This window comes from Cyprinus carpio, chromosome B3 (assembly GCF_018340385.1).
Source record: "Cyprinus carpio isolate SPL01 chromosome B3, ASM1834038v1, whole genome shotgun sequence".
Lineage (NCBI taxonomy): Eukaryota > Metazoa > Chordata > Actinopteri > Cypriniformes > Cyprinidae > Cyprinus > Cyprinus carpio.
In genome coordinates this window covers 33,585,768-33,601,026 of record NC_056599.1, presented here as the reverse complement: position 1 = coordinate 33,601,026, position 15,259 = coordinate 33,585,768, and the positions used below count along the sequence as shown (strand labels likewise).

The following is a 15,259-nucleotide window of genomic DNA, read 5'->3' as shown; positions in this document are numbered from 1 at the left end:
TCATTATAATCAACAAAATGCACACCACACAAAAAAAAAAAAGATCATCAATAAACAACAAAACTATAGTGATTTTAAAGAGAGCCTTCTTTACTTGCTTTCATAGAATTTAAGTAAAAAAAAAAAATTCAGCCGCTTTTAAATACAGGTGTGTATCATATTCCTTAAAATATCAGAGCGCAAGATTTGCGCTGCACGCCTAATGCTGAGTGCGACACACAGCATTTATTCTTATTTGTCTACTTATTTATTATTATTATTATTTATTTATTTTGGATAATTGCATGTAAAAATTATTTACTTTGTAATGCATATGCAGAATGTGAATTATTATTCATATTCAAGTGTTTGTATGAAAATTATCAATGTGCATGCAGGACAGGGAGGCGCCCTCTCTATCACTTGACGTGATTCATTTTTCCTGATAATGAAATAACTGAAAATTTGGGTGTCTCACATACATGAGAAATATATCTACAGAAAGCTTCAAATGTCTACTTTTAAACCCATTAAAAACGAAAGCATTATGTAATCTGTGAGGGTTGCATTTCTCTCTAAAGGCGGGTCCATGTGGAGAGAGTCAGCACTGTGAATTTCATCTTGCAGCTGACAAGAAAACATTTGTTTATTAATAAATATTTAAAATGTCTACTTTTTCACAATTATTAAGCCACTTCTGCCTGTGCTTTGTGGCAAACTTAATGCATGTGCTTGAGCACAGAATATATTAAGGCTCATTATGGATTATAGATGTAAATTTAATATAAACCTGCGATTAGTTGAATAATGACAAATGAATGACTAGTAACTAGAAAAAATCTTACATGGGGGCAGACCTATTAAATAGACATCTCTGTTAAAGTTTTTAAAGCATTTTATACGCGTTTGCATAAATTCTTTCAGAACGGTCTGTAATGGAGAGATGCCTTAACACTGATTTTTCCTCTGAAAACACAAAAACGAAAATTTAAATAAAATTGATATTTTATGTTTTGAGAATGGCCAGCCCTTCTCTGCAGATATTGTTGCTTCTGGTTTTTGCATTGTAAATACAAATGATAATAATAATAATAATAATAATAATAATATCTCCAAAAATGCTTGTGTTTTTTGTCACGTCTGTAACACATGTGTATTTCCCAAATCTAAAATAACCTATAAAACACGTTCATAGACGGATACTTTACTGATGTCTGGACTCTGTTTGGGATTTAGAAAAACATAAAAAGATAGGCTACATTCTGTGAGAATTTATAATTTCACACTCTAAAAAATATTGTTTAGACGAAACAAAATAAAATTAACGCAACAGTTTGCATAGCCTATTTTTTTTTTTTTTTTTTTTGGAGTTAAGGCAACTTCGTCTGAAAATTAAGTTACAATAACTAATAAACTATATTGCGCTATACAGTAGTCAACATTTGAACCTTTCTTCAAAGTTGTCCTGTAATATGATCAAAAAGTTATGGCAACAAACGACTTCCTAAGTCAGTTTTATGTTGAAATTACTTTCCCAATCAGTTAGATTCAACTTAATTCATGTTTTACTGTTGCTTATTGTAGGCTTAGGCAACTTTTTTCTATGAATTTTAATGAATATACAAATTAAAAAATAATCAAATATTAACCAGTAAAAAATTATTTCCTGTAGTTTGTTTTGGGACATAGCCCATTAGGTTTCAGTGGTTTTAACAAGCCACCAATAGAAGGCGACAAATTACCAGTAGAGACCCACAGGGACCATTACAGTTTCCATTAAAACCAATACAAACACCATCCATAACCAATAAAAAAATACATAATGCACTGCAATTTAAGAAATGAAATACACATTGTTCAGTAAAAAAAAAAAAATAAAAAAGACAATATCTAAATTCATTTAATAGAAAATGTTAACAAATTAGAACAAAGACGGGCTTGATACTGAACAATCACATCAGTGTTTCATATTACCTAATTAAGAACTAATATATAGTATTCACATAAGCAAAGGCCTGTTCATACCAAGAATGATCACTATAATGACTATATTGACATCCATACTAGTGGATGATAACGTTCTGTTTACTATAAGTGCGCATTGCAGAGAACGATTAAAGTTATTATATTATATATGTCCTTGGTGTGAATGGGCCTTAACTGCAGTTCTAAAGTTAAATGTTAAAACTGCCTTAGTTAAACAAATACAATTGATTACATTTCAGTTCATTGGGAGACAGAACCTGAAAGAAACATCTATTTAAACGTATGGCACACAAGAACAGTGTGGATATATTCCACATAACATACATCATATCAAATTATGTGCAAAGGGGAAATGCCACTGGGTTAAATTTCATTAGTTTAGCTGCAAGTCTGTTAGCGTTAACATTATCCAACACTTGAATAAAATATACATATACTTTGGTGCAACAAACAGGTTTGCTTCCCAATCAAATATACCTTTAGTGTACAATATACATATTTTGATAAAGTTTAAATACTATTTGGACTAAGAAAAGTTTAAAGACTTCAAAAATATTTTGTGGTAACTTAAACCTGAATCGCTTGCTGTACATCGGTGCTGCTCTAGTTACATAAGGCAGTGTAACTGTTTTCATTTTAACATGTTCCCTTTAAAACCACACTTTCATACAAAAGAAATGTCAGTCATGTATTTTAACCTTCAAATCTGCAACGCCATTAAGAAAAAATATGGTGCAAGCACTAAACCTTCCAAAGGCTGTTTGCCTGCTGAAATGAATAAGTCACAAACTATTTCTTTCAAAATGCTTTGAAAAGTAGTTATGTTAAAGGAACCGTTCACTCAAAAAAATGAAAATTATGTTATCACGTATTATTTGTTTTAACAGCTGATATAACTGATTTCTGTATGAAAAAGAGCTTCAAAATGTCTCGCTTTAGCACAGGGCTAGCAAAGGAAGACACAATTGTCACTTTTGGGGTGAACTATCCCATTAATCTTTCTAGAAATGTTTTGAATCAGTGTAGTGTTTTGAAATGTATATTGCTTTAGGAATGATTCTCCTAAGTGCATTTCGTTTATCTGGGTCCATCATGTAAAGTTCATTGGGGTCACGCTTGGTCAAGTCCAAAGTCCATCCCCGAAATACAACGACAGGAAAACAAATACATATGCTGGTTGATTAGACGCTGGAATAAGAATAAACAAACAAACAAATACAGATGACATCTACACTGACATTAGTCAGGAAACTGTGGTCCATAAATGTCTGTGTGGTCCATGTAAATAAAGATCAATGGAGGTTCCCACTTTTGTGTTCAAGAGTTCATCTCTGTTTTCCATCTGAATTATAAGGCAGAAGAAACCATGCTGCTATACGTAGATCTCTACCCTCTGTTTTTGGGCCATAAAAAATAAACCGCTCCATCCATGAGAATCTTTAATCCAGCATAGCATCTAGCTGATCAGCCAGGTCATCAAACATGTTCCCGATGTCATCCAGAATGTTCCCTGCAGACTTGACTACGTGAGAAACACTAAAAGAGACACAACAGTTTTAATTAGGAGTGATAAATTAGTGACAGTATTCTTTTAAGTGTGAAAGCTGGTGGAGAGTGTCTCTCACCCCACGTTGTTGTTCTCCAGCGTTAGTTTTCTCTCCACAGCCTTCAGTGCTTCCTCCAGGGATGAGCTGGTCTTCTCCAGCCTCTGATGCTTCAGTGTTGACCCTTGATCCCCTTCCATCAGAGCCTGGAGGCTTCCTGATATCACAAACTGACCCATGTTCTCTGGCGAGGGGGAGTATGGGACTGGAGACTTGGGTGCTGCAAAGGCAACACTCTGTACAACACTCAGTGTCATGCTGGAGCCGACAGCTGCAGACAGAACAAGAATCTCAGATAAATGCAAAAGGATGAAAAAAAATGGAATAAATCCACTGCTTGTACTGTAACTTAATAGCAAAATGTTGCTAACAATAACTTTAATGTAATACATGCAATCTACCAAAGTATAGAATGTTTTAATCAGAGCAGTATTTGTCTGAGACGAAAAATTAAGATCAGTGCCCGGATGTATGAAAGTCCTTAAGTAATTTTGACTTGGGGTATCCCTGAGGGGAAAAAAAATCACTGAGGAAAGGGATTTCTTTAAGAGTGCTGCAACAAACGTCTTAACTGTCACCCTTACCTAAGTGTATATACTTAGTGTTTCATGGTAGTTTCTGGCAACATACAGCAGTGGGCGCTGCGGTTGCTATAGTTAGGTTACTACATTTCACAATAAACAGCACGTAACGAAATGACAGTTGTACTAATATTTGCGTTATGGAGAATACCAAGACCACAGAAAACTAAAAAACGAACCAAACTGGACTGCAGTGAGACAAAGGATTTACTGACGGTAAAACAGATACTCTCGATAACTGCGACTCAAAATAGGCACAACTTTAATGATCATTAAAACCGCGCCTATTTCAGTCATTAAAAATGTGCCTTGGTACTTCCTCCTCTTCAGTTAACATAAAATCAGCCATCGCGTTTGAGCTTAAGATGAATTAAGGGGGCTGTTTTGGTCCCTTAAATTTATTAAGGTGAAATGGTTTCTAAGGACTTTGTAGTAATGCTTAAGGGAGGGGAATACTTAATCACAGCCTTAAGGTTCCTTAAGTTGACCCTTAGGATTTTTCTGGCAACCCAAGTTTCACTAAGGGTTCCCTTAACCTTATAACTAAGGGATTTGACTTAAGGGCTTTCATGCAACTGGGCACTGAAATACATTGAATAAGATGTTATTCATCAAACCTGAATAAAAAGCTAACTAACTTTATTAATAGGCTGTTTATTTGGAGGATGTACCTGTTACAGGAACAGGATCTGGTTTAGAGGCGTGCCGTGTTGAAATCAGGGGACTGGGAGGTTTGGGAGCAAGAGGTGGAGGTGCTTTCGATGGTTTGGATGGAAGCTCCACACATGGCAGACTCATATCTGTTTCACTGATGCGGAGTTTCACTGTGTCCTGAGTCTCTAAAACTGATGTGCCATCTGGGCTGTGGTCAGACGCTGTGTTTGACTGCTCTTTCTCTTTTGGCTTCTGCCGTCTCTTTACTGTGTCTGACTCTTTAAGGTTGAACTCTGGAACTTCAGGGGTTTTGGCCGGTTTGGCCTTCTCTGGCGACTCAGAAGTGGTCTCTGCCTTGAGAGGCCCGGCAACTTTGGGCCTCTGTTTGATAGTGAGGTTGCCTTCCTCCGCAAAGGGGATGCACTCACTGGAGCTGTTCTGAGGCGAGGATGAGCTCTCCAGGCCTGAATCTTTCGTCCCATCCTCCTCCTCCGAGTCAGACTTTGTCGCTCTAGCGGCATCTGCGGACACTAGGGTGGATTCGGTCTGACTCAGAAGTCTGCGCCTGGACCCTTCGTTGGTACTGGAAACAGCTGTAGGGGTTTCCTGAAGGAGCTCCACCGTAGGCGCAGGTAGGACTGTTTCTAACGCAGCTGCGATGCTCTTTACGGTCCCAGGTCTGCCATTCTCAACTCCTCCAGAAGGTGATGCTGGAATGTCAGAGACAGTTTCAACACTAGTGCTGCTGCTGACGGAGCTAAGGCGCTTAGGTGGTGGAGGAGGAGGCCCTTTACGCCGAGCCCTGATGGCAAAAGAGTGGCTTCTGCTGACGGACTGCTCGGGGGCGGACTGAAGACGTGCCAGCTGGCCACGGGTAGGCTTGCGGCTCAGTGTGGCATACGAAGGCATGGCCATACTGGCCAACTGAGCTGCTTCATCATCATCATCTTCATCTGGTTCACCGTCTGACAAAGCATACCGGGACAGACTCTGTGTGCGCTTCTTGGTCACGCTAGGAGTGTGACGGTCAAGCGTAGCACTGTTATATTGTGACCGTGGATAATTGAGGGTTTTATGAACAGGAGAGCCTTGTGGAGAAGGAGCAGAGCTCAGTTTGGGTTTGGCAGGCACAGCGGGGTATTTAAAGCCTGCGGATGCACTGAACGGCAGCTGCTGGGCTAGCTGAGGACGTGGGACCTGGTCGCGGCCTTCTGGAATGTTGCGCTCTTTAGCAGGACTGCTGTCTGGGCTCGTTAAGCTCTCTCGGGAGCGGCTATAAGGGGTCGCAGCAGAAGTGGAGGAGGGGGTGCTGGGGGGCTCCTGAGAGCGTCCGGAGCCTCGAGAGCGTGTGTCAATGCTCTCCTGACTGGAGGACATACCCACTGCATTCTTGATGGCCAGTCCATCCTGACAGCCAGTGTAGTGGGAAGACATGGCACTCTGTAGCTCAGTACTCAGCTCACTGTCCTGGAAAGTCATCATCTTGGGCGTGTGGGGCGAAGGGAGGTCGCCGCTCTCAGGAGGTGGCTCGATAGTGACCAGGTCCAGGTCCATGGGGGTTTTGCGCCGCAGTGTGCCCTGCCCTGATTCTGCCTGCAGAAGAGCCTTATGAATATCACACAACCTCTTCACCGCAAGCATCATTTTCTTCTGATGGCCTGTCAGAGACACACACACACACACATACACTGACTTAACACTTACTGTACGTCACACACGAATTTAACAAATTAGGATATGCTTCACAGGATAAATAAAAAGTGTACAACAAGCATGATACAACAAGGTGAGAATGTTGCATGTCCTTGCACAATCTCAGGGTATATTTGATGCTGAATATACAGTCATTTGGAAAAGGACTTTAGACCAATCAGATTTATCTGTGGGTAAGACTACCCAAAATCACACCAGAGGAATAAAAATGAAAATGTTCTTGTCAAGGTCATGGCAAAGTAAGAACAAAAACTGGAAGAGCCATCCAGAAATGTGATTGGCCTTCAATGTTGAAATGTGGTTGAAATAATAACATTTCTCATTTCAACATTGAAAAGCATTGCTACAATCTTTAATGCCAAATGGTTGTGTAAAGGGTAACAAAATTCTTATAAAACATTGATAAACCTTTAACAAAGATCTGTACAAAGATATAATAAGTTTCAAAGTTGATCTGATTTGTGAAATCAAAGCAAAATTCAATTTTACTAAATTACAAAAATGCAGGTTTACTAAACCCACAAGTCTATTTGCCTTGAGCAAATGGCCATAATAACAGCTAAATCACCCTGGCTTCATTTTGCATATGGATGGAGGGAGAAGTGTATACAGTTTCAACACTTTTTGACCCATGTATCTCATTAATTATTTGTGGCTTTGTCAATCGTTAATGACCAAAGGAAGAAGGTTTTTAAACATCAACATCATTCAAATTCTGTTCTAATAATAATTCATCCAAACCAGTGTTAAACTATTTATTTAAAATAATCAATTCAAAAGAATGATTATCTTACATACCATGCTTGCTTTAGTTTGAAAGCAGGTTTAGTTGTACACAAGAGCAATATTTAGACAACAAAAATTTTCAAGTCCCCCACCCTCTGGTTATACTCGCCATCCTCTGAGTGGGATTCAAGATTTCCGGCATTGGAGGCAGGCATGTTAAGAAGACTACAGCCTTTAGCGTCAGTCTCTAGTGTACCTCTTGAGATCAGGGGAGTGAGTTCTACCTTCATAGCTTTAACAAGCCGGCCTCCATTACACTCACCCCTTAAACTTCAATTCCATCTGGGTCACGGCACCAATTTAACCACTCTGACTCTACTTGCCCTGCTCCATGTGTGATCTGAGCCGGCGTTTCTGACATGGGAAGCAGATGCGCTAAGAAGGATGCTAAAGACCACAGCCACTAGCGTCAGTACCTAGTGCGCCTGGTTTTCCATAGCTCTTACCATCTGGCCTCCATTACAATAAGAAGAACACACAATTTTTTTAATTTCCAAATATTCTTAGCTTTTCTTTGGTTTTGTAAACCCTATAACTACAAAAACCACAGTGTACTTTAATTCAGTGTTTCTTTTAAACTCACCTAGTTTGGTGATGCCAATTTCCTGCAAGTCTTCCCATGTGAGATCTCGGACAATGTTTATCGAGTCATAGCCATTCTCTGAGAGTTTCTTATGATACTGTGGCAGACCTATGGCGCTCAGCCACTCCCCAAGATCCTGCTAAGAGATGAGTTTTTAATTGTAAGTGAACTGAAGACAACACCATATAAACATGTATATGCATACTATAGCGTGTGGTGACTTACTGGTATGTACTCTGGTAGCCATTCTGGAATGCTGAGGTTGCCAATCTCAAGAGAAATCTTCTTACGGTGTCCTGGTTTAGTTACACCAATAGCCGTGAGATCCTGAAAAATTGTATAATACTTCATCAGCATCAACTCTATCTGCAGCAACAAGAATAAGTGGCACTAATAAAGCAACCAAACACTGGCGCTCTGATTGTACCTCTGGGGTCATTCTGCTGATGGTAGGTACATCATAGCCAGCGGTGAGGAAATTAGCAGTGTACTGCTCCAACTGAAACTCACTAAGCCACTGATAGATGGCCTCAGCATCCTGACAATGATAAAAGACATGAAGACATAAGACATAACAGGTATCAAACAGAATGCAGGATATAACTGGTGTTGTATGAAACATTTTATAAAATGCCGCTTCTCTATTTGTATTATGTTTTTTTGTATATTATTATATGATCTATTTTATATAATCTCATTTCATTTTTGGGCTTAATTAACAGTCTTTTACTTAAATTACTCATATTCTTGTATACTAATGGTATAATGCCGTGGTATAATTATATATAATCAACATTGTGATGTCAGTATTTTCATAAAGTTGTAATACTACTTACAGCAACAATACAAAATTAATTTGCCATATAAAAATATGATCATGTCTATCTAAGTCTTAACTGTAATAGTGTTTTCTGACCTTGCCCTCCAGTAGCTGTTGAGGATGCACAAAGTGTTGAGAGAAACCCTGCTCTCCTGGCCTCTGTGTGGGCAGCACAGGTCTGCGAAGAACTCCTCAAACAACACCACACATACTCATGTTAATACATGCACCAAGATTCACCTGAAAGCATTTTGAATGTCTTTGAATTAGATAGAGTTTTGCCAGTTTTAAAGTTGATGTATGAAGTCCGTTATGACTCAAGTTCACACAGGTGTCCTATCAGAGGAACTTGGTTTTATATTTTGTTATCCATTGCAGTAACTTTCATATATTTTATGTGTTCAAATACTGTCACGGTAATCTTTATACAGATACAAACAGTAAATATGGCACAGGTGACTCTTTACCTGTGGATGTGTCTGGAAGTTTGTTATGATCTTGCTGTAGTAAATTCACAACAGAGGGCGTTGCCTGTTTAAAATGAAATAAAAGTCAGAAAAAACCTTAGCTATAAAACTGTAGTTCACATAGGAACGACAAATGTTTGCCTGAAGCTAAAAGAAGTTTAATTAAAATAACAGGAATCAGGTTCATTGCGGTCTGATGAAGAGTTGTGGACTTTGAAACATTGCAAAGTGGGAATTTAAGGAACTGTTTTTTTTTTTTTGGAGCTGTGATTCTACATGTCAGGTATGAATCCTTGGATTTAATTGAAACATTATAACTAGTCGTATACAAATGTCTTAAAGAGACAAACCAGACATTCTTTATACATGGAACAAAACATTTTACCTACTAAAATAGCAACATTAGCACTTCAAGATGATCACCAGAATGTTCTTAACCCAAATTTATTATTTCAATCTAATTTCTCTTTATCCAAATTAAGACATTTCATTATCACTCACTACCTCTAAAAGCACCTGTCATAAGACCATGACTCAATATTTCATAAAGGTTCAAATTTATAATAACATCATAATTAGAAAAATGTTTATCTACTACAGAAACTGAACTGGAAATACATTTTCCCTGGTAATTCTAAATGGGAACTCTTTAAGCTGTGTTTCTTACAAAGCATCATGCCTGTGACTGAACATAGCGAATGGTTACCTTGCTGATGTCAGGGCTAGTGGTGTGTTGCTGTGGTCCATTGGGGGCGCTGTTGCTTTCTGTGCTCTGGCCGCTGCCTGCACTGCGTGTGCTGCCCACACTACCAGTGCTGCCCACACTGTTCCTGTCCCCAGCTGCGAGAGAGACAGAGGCGTTAGTCCAGTGAGTCAATGCAATCATAACATGGCCTCGATTATGCCATCACAGCAGCCGTCTGCACTGCCATGCCAGTGTGCCACCCCACAGCTGTGAGGACACTGTACTCACTGTGACAAGGGGCTAGATTTCTACTCAAGCAGCAGGCAGGATGGGGTGAGGGTAGCAGAGCAAAGCCACAGGCATATGGAGATGGGGTTCACAGATGATAGCACACAACCTACAGTTCGTTCTGCTACAGGAGCGAAAGAGTTCACAGTATGCTAACATCTGGAGCCGGACACACCAACTGGGTCTGTGTGGTGTCCGACAGGCCAGCCAATCAGAGGGTCTGTCTGCAGCAGGGAGAGGGTGACAGCCAGTAGGGGGCGCAGGGGAGTGCAGCAGTTCTTACCAGTGCAGGAGTTCCTCAAAACCCACACGTCCTCCATGCTGGGGGTCATGTGCTGGGACAGACTGCTGGCAGGCCCACCTAGTGGACACAAACACTTTTTGGGCCACTGGCCTCAGTCTTGTGGGCGGATAATCTAAGGGTGTGTGCATCCCAAATCAGGGGCTTCAGATGAGTGTATGCCACTGCATGGTGTTTATATGCAAAGACAGTGTTTCTACAATATCTGTCGCACAGAAGAAACTTGTGCCCACCCAGGGTCCATAATCAACCATCTGCCCCAACTGCCAATGACTTTTAATATAATTCTAAACCTTTAGGTTAACATCTAGGAAATAAGTGTAGTACTTAATTTAAAACAGCAATACCACATAGTTATTTAATTTATAAACCATTTATTTAAGCAAAAATAAATATTTTGTGATCTTTACCACAATTGTTACTGTATATAAGATTTTGGTCAAACTGCCGACCCATGTTAAAAGCCATGGAACTGTTTTTAAGGATCGAATGACATGCGAGTATAAACATTTAAAGCTGCACTAGAATTGCACTGCACTAGCAGTGTTAAGAATGAACAAATTACATAAAATTGCAACAAATCTGTGATTCAAAACCAGGTTCTTGTCCTATCCTGTCTCACTATGGTAAGCCTACAGGTTTTATTTATGTTATGAGTTATGTCAGATTTGGAGGGAAGTTGCAGGCTTGCATCATTCGCTAGTGCATGTTAACGTCATGTCTGCAAACACAAAAAAAGTCTGGCTACTAAATCGACCGTGTGGTAGCTGAGGAGGGGTTTAAACCATTTATTACCCTGCCTGCAAATCTTAAAAAAGTGCTTGGCAAATGATTAATTTTGATTGCATAACTATTGCGTTCATAACCATGGTGAAATAGCACAAGACCACGTGCAGCGAGGACAAGCGTGTACCATACACATACCAGTCACTGGTGTGGAACAGAGTTCAGAAAAGTGCTTTCAGAACAAACTGATCTCTGACGTCAAACACTTAGGTTCGCATCAATAGCTTTAGGCCTTGTTTACACCTGATGTGTTTTCGCTGATCCGATCACAAGTGGACAACATTAAATACATGCATAATTGGGGTCTGAAAGGTTTTAAGCTTATCCTCGTTCAACCACGTGACGAAATAGTCAAAAAAGCATTTAACTGTTTTGCTTTAGTAGTGTAGAAGCTTATACAGTATGTTTGAATGCATTTGAACAGCCTACTGACCTAACACTGTGGGACGTGTTGTAAGAAAACACACCAGAACAAGCGATTCAAACTTTGCTGCATTGTACCAAAACAAAGCTGAAATCGCAGCTGCTCTCTAGATCCTTTTTATTTGCTTCCTTTCCCAATAACTTGTAATCTCAAGAGTATCTCAAGAAAATCCATGGTCACAGACAATGCAGTTTAAAGGGGTCATATGATGTTGCTAAAAAGAACATTATTTTGTGTATTTGGTGTAATGAAATGTGTTTATGCGGTTTAAGGTTCAAAAAAACACATTATTTTCCACATACTGTACATTATTGTTTCTCCTCTATGCCCCGCCTTCTGAAACGCATCGATTTTTACAAAGCTCATCTCTCTGAAAAGCGAGGTGTGCTGTGATTGGCCAGTTATCTAGTGCATTGTGATTGGCTGAATACCTCAAGCTTGTGACGGAAATGTTAAACCCCTTAACATATTGGGATGCCCTGTCCGGCCGGAGCAACGAGACATAAACATTAAAACACATTATAAACATGATATACATGATACATGATTTCTAGTCGTGTCCTCTTTTGGAAGCCAAACAAAGTAGTTTCGCTTTCTCAACGAAACAGCGTCACACACCGTGGCCTCGAGAAAGCAGAGGCGGGCGGCTTGAGAACGACGTGGCCGGCGGATTCTATGAAGTAGCGTTCGGAGGGCTTGCGGCAACCACATGTGACAACCCCGGGCTGGACTCCGCTTCATCCACGGTGAAAGCCGATCCAGCGATCCACAGTGCAAAGTTGATGTATTTCCTCAGCGACCAGCACGGATCAGCTCCAGGCATGACAAAGCGGATATCGTCCTCTTTTGGAAGGCCAAACAAAGTAGTTTCGCTTTCACAGTGAAACACACAGCGTCTATACGACATGACGGCAGCGGCAACAACAATACTACAACGAGAATAAAAGGTACGTCTTCTTTTTTTGCGTGAACATTTGGGCGGTGTGTTCAACGGGTGTGGACGAGCATGTGGACAAGTCTTAACTTTGATAAAGAATATCTCTTTGGATTTGAGACTTTAGTCTTTGCAACTTTACAGATCTTCTTTATTCACCAAGAGCTTGTAACACTCCAAAGAGAAAGGACAAATTGAAATCGCATCATATGACCCCTTTAAAGCCAGGTGGAAACAGTATGAGTCTCAGCTGACCATTTGTAATTGGATCACTGAAAACAGATGGACCAGGTGGAAACGTATGAGAAAGCACCCTTAGAGATGGGACCGAGTGGGTATACCTGGACTGGTGCTCAGACCGTTGGCGTGTGGGAGGACCAGGTGTGGGTTAGTGGTGTACAGAGTGTAGGAGTCATCAGTTTGAGGGGTCCCGCCCCCGCTCAGACTCAAGCTGGGACTGAGGGCGGACCTGGAGAGCAGCTGCTGCCTATGGGTGGGCAGAGAGGCTTGTCGTGACAGGGTGCCCCCTACAGGACAACACACACATGACAGGAGCAGAGGGTTAATGCAAGCGGATGGAGGTTAGAGATGAACATTTATTACATGGGAAGCAGCGGGATGGAAGAAAGAGACACGTCTTGGTAACATCTGTCAGCATGTTACTGATTCAGTAAAGGAAACCATGTTATTTGCAGGGTTAATGCTGTAATAAAATCCATCAAACATACAGCGATCACAGACTGTGAAGCTTCAAAACTTTGGTCAACCTGCTACAATTCAAGTTATTATTGTACCTGAGCGTCGGCTGATGACCTCGACTATGGAGGGGGGGAAGTAGCCAATTCGGTCTGTTCCCCTCTGGGTGTCATGAATGTGGCCCTTCCAGCGTCCATCCACGTGCTGCTCTATCACCTGCCAATCACAACAACAGAACACAGTGACGTCACAGTGATCTCACCCATACTGCTGCAAATGCAACCCGCTCGATTTTTACTCGTCCTTTTGATCCTTGACAACCAGTCAAAACAAAGTAGGACGTCGGGAGTTCAGAGACAATGCATGATCTGAAAGCTTTTGAAGGTTAGATAACATAACACCAGCCGCCCACCCTAAGCAAACACGCATATAATAGCTGCAGGCCCGACAACAAAACAACAGCGAGAACATTCAGCTCATGAAATACATCTCTTAACCCTCCAGTAAATGACCCTTAGACCGTACTTATTTTCTGCTCACAACTTCCTGTGAAACAATACTATGTGAAAATGTAGTTTTAGTTTGAGTTCACAAACAAACACTTGTGAGTTTATCTTTAACGGCCTCAAAAAACCAAGGTGATGAACAGAAAGAACTCGTGGAAGGGGAAAGAGAGAAAAATCTGGCCTCGGTTCAAGTGAAACTGCTTCTGAAATGCTAGCAGAATAGACTGACTAGGGTTTGGTATAGTGCTTAAGTACAGACGTATAACACACACACACACACACACACAGTGACTGTGAAGAGGTTTAATGAAGTCATGAAAGTGGCCGTACCGTGATGACATCACCGGCGCGTATGGTGAGGGCCGTGGGGTCGTGAAGATTCCAGAAGTCTTTCAGAGCTCTGACCTGAAGAACTCCTGTAGCTTCTGCAAACACACACACACACACACACACACACACACACATATCTGTGTTGGATCAAAACCAGAAATTCAGTTCAGAGAGTTCAGATACTGGAAGATACCACCTACTGTACATTACAATACATTGCTAAATCTCATGAAATTGTCCAGCTCAAATTCAAAAGGAAGAAATAAGAAAATTACACACACACACACACACACACACACACACACACACACACACACACACACACTTGTTTCCATGTTTTATGGGAACTCTCCATAGACATAATGTTTTTTTTACTGTACAAACTGTATTTTCTATCCCTTATAAAGAAAAAGGCTATAAATACACACAGAATATTATTATTATTTACTTTTATATTTTAATTTGTAAAAAAAACTTGTAGTTCTACTGAGATTTGTCCACATCCCCCCAGTTTCTTTTGAAAATATATATTAAAAATGTAAAAAATTAAATGTTTAGACATTATAAGGCCGTTATAATATAAAATTTAGACATTATACATTATACAAATTTAGACATTATAATATAAAAAAATTACTATTACTGTAATTTATATAGTGCTTGATTTTCTTAATTATTTAAGTACATTTCCCCATTATATTTTTTTATTAACGAGAATTTGTTGGCAGAAATGTTATAAAAATCCAAATGCAAAACATGTTTTAGATTAGTGTTCCTAAAAATAGTTCAGTGAGGTCCCGCCATCTGAAGCTCTCAGCGTGTCATTTCTGTGATTTTATTCCAGTGGAAGGAATGTGCTGACACACGGACACACAGCAGGCTCACTGAATCAATAATTAACTCTCTGAGTCTGTCAGAGGTTTAGGCAAGCGTTGTGGCCCACATACACACACAGAGCAGCTCTGGTTAAAGCACACAGGCCTGTCTGTGTTCATTATGATAAGAGCTGTCTGTTAACTGCCTGAGTTCAAAGACGCCCCAAACAGAATGAGTGTCTCATGTCAACAATCACTTCAAATATTTATTTACATCCACCCGTACAAAACTCCAACAAATACATATATATATATATATAT

General features: G+C 40.1%; 1 protein-coding gene across 4 annotated transcripts in view; it reads right to left on the bottom strand.

Moving 5' to 3' along the window:
• Positions 1 to 1,891: 1,891 nt before the first annotated feature.
• Positions 1,892 to 15,259, bottom strand: part of LOC109103393 (caskin-2-like) — a 55,752-nt gene continuing 42,384 nt past the window's right edge. Inside the window, exons 10-22 of one of the 4 annotated variants that reach the window (XM_042720884.1) lie at positions 14,124 to 14,218; positions 13,386 to 13,503; positions 12,933 to 13,118; positions 10,430 to 10,507; positions 9,880 to 10,013; positions 9,174 to 9,237; positions 8,803 to 8,897; positions 8,314 to 8,424; positions 8,112 to 8,213; positions 7,887 to 8,022; positions 4,822 to 6,462; positions 3,591 to 3,840; positions 1,892 to 3,501 (exon numbers count right to left, since the gene is read on the bottom strand). In XM_042720884.1, coding sequence (XP_042576818.1) covers positions 3,405 to 3,501; positions 3,591 to 3,840; positions 4,822 to 6,462; positions 7,887 to 8,022; positions 8,112 to 8,213; positions 8,314 to 8,424; positions 8,803 to 8,897; positions 9,174 to 9,237; positions 9,880 to 10,013; positions 10,430 to 10,507; positions 12,933 to 13,118; positions 13,386 to 13,503; positions 14,124 to 14,218 — 3,107 coding nt within the window. In that variant the 3' untranslated portion in view covers positions 1,892 to 3,404. Of the gene's footprint in view, positions 3,502 to 3,590; positions 3,841 to 4,821; positions 6,463 to 7,886; positions 8,026 to 8,111; positions 8,214 to 8,313; positions 8,425 to 8,802; positions 8,898 to 9,173; positions 9,238 to 9,879; positions 10,014 to 10,429; positions 10,508 to 12,932; positions 13,119 to 13,385; positions 13,504 to 14,123; positions 14,219 to 15,259 lie in introns of all 4 variants that reach the window. The other 3 variants (XM_042720882.1, XM_042720885.1, XM_042720886.1) reach the window with 3 other exon arrangements.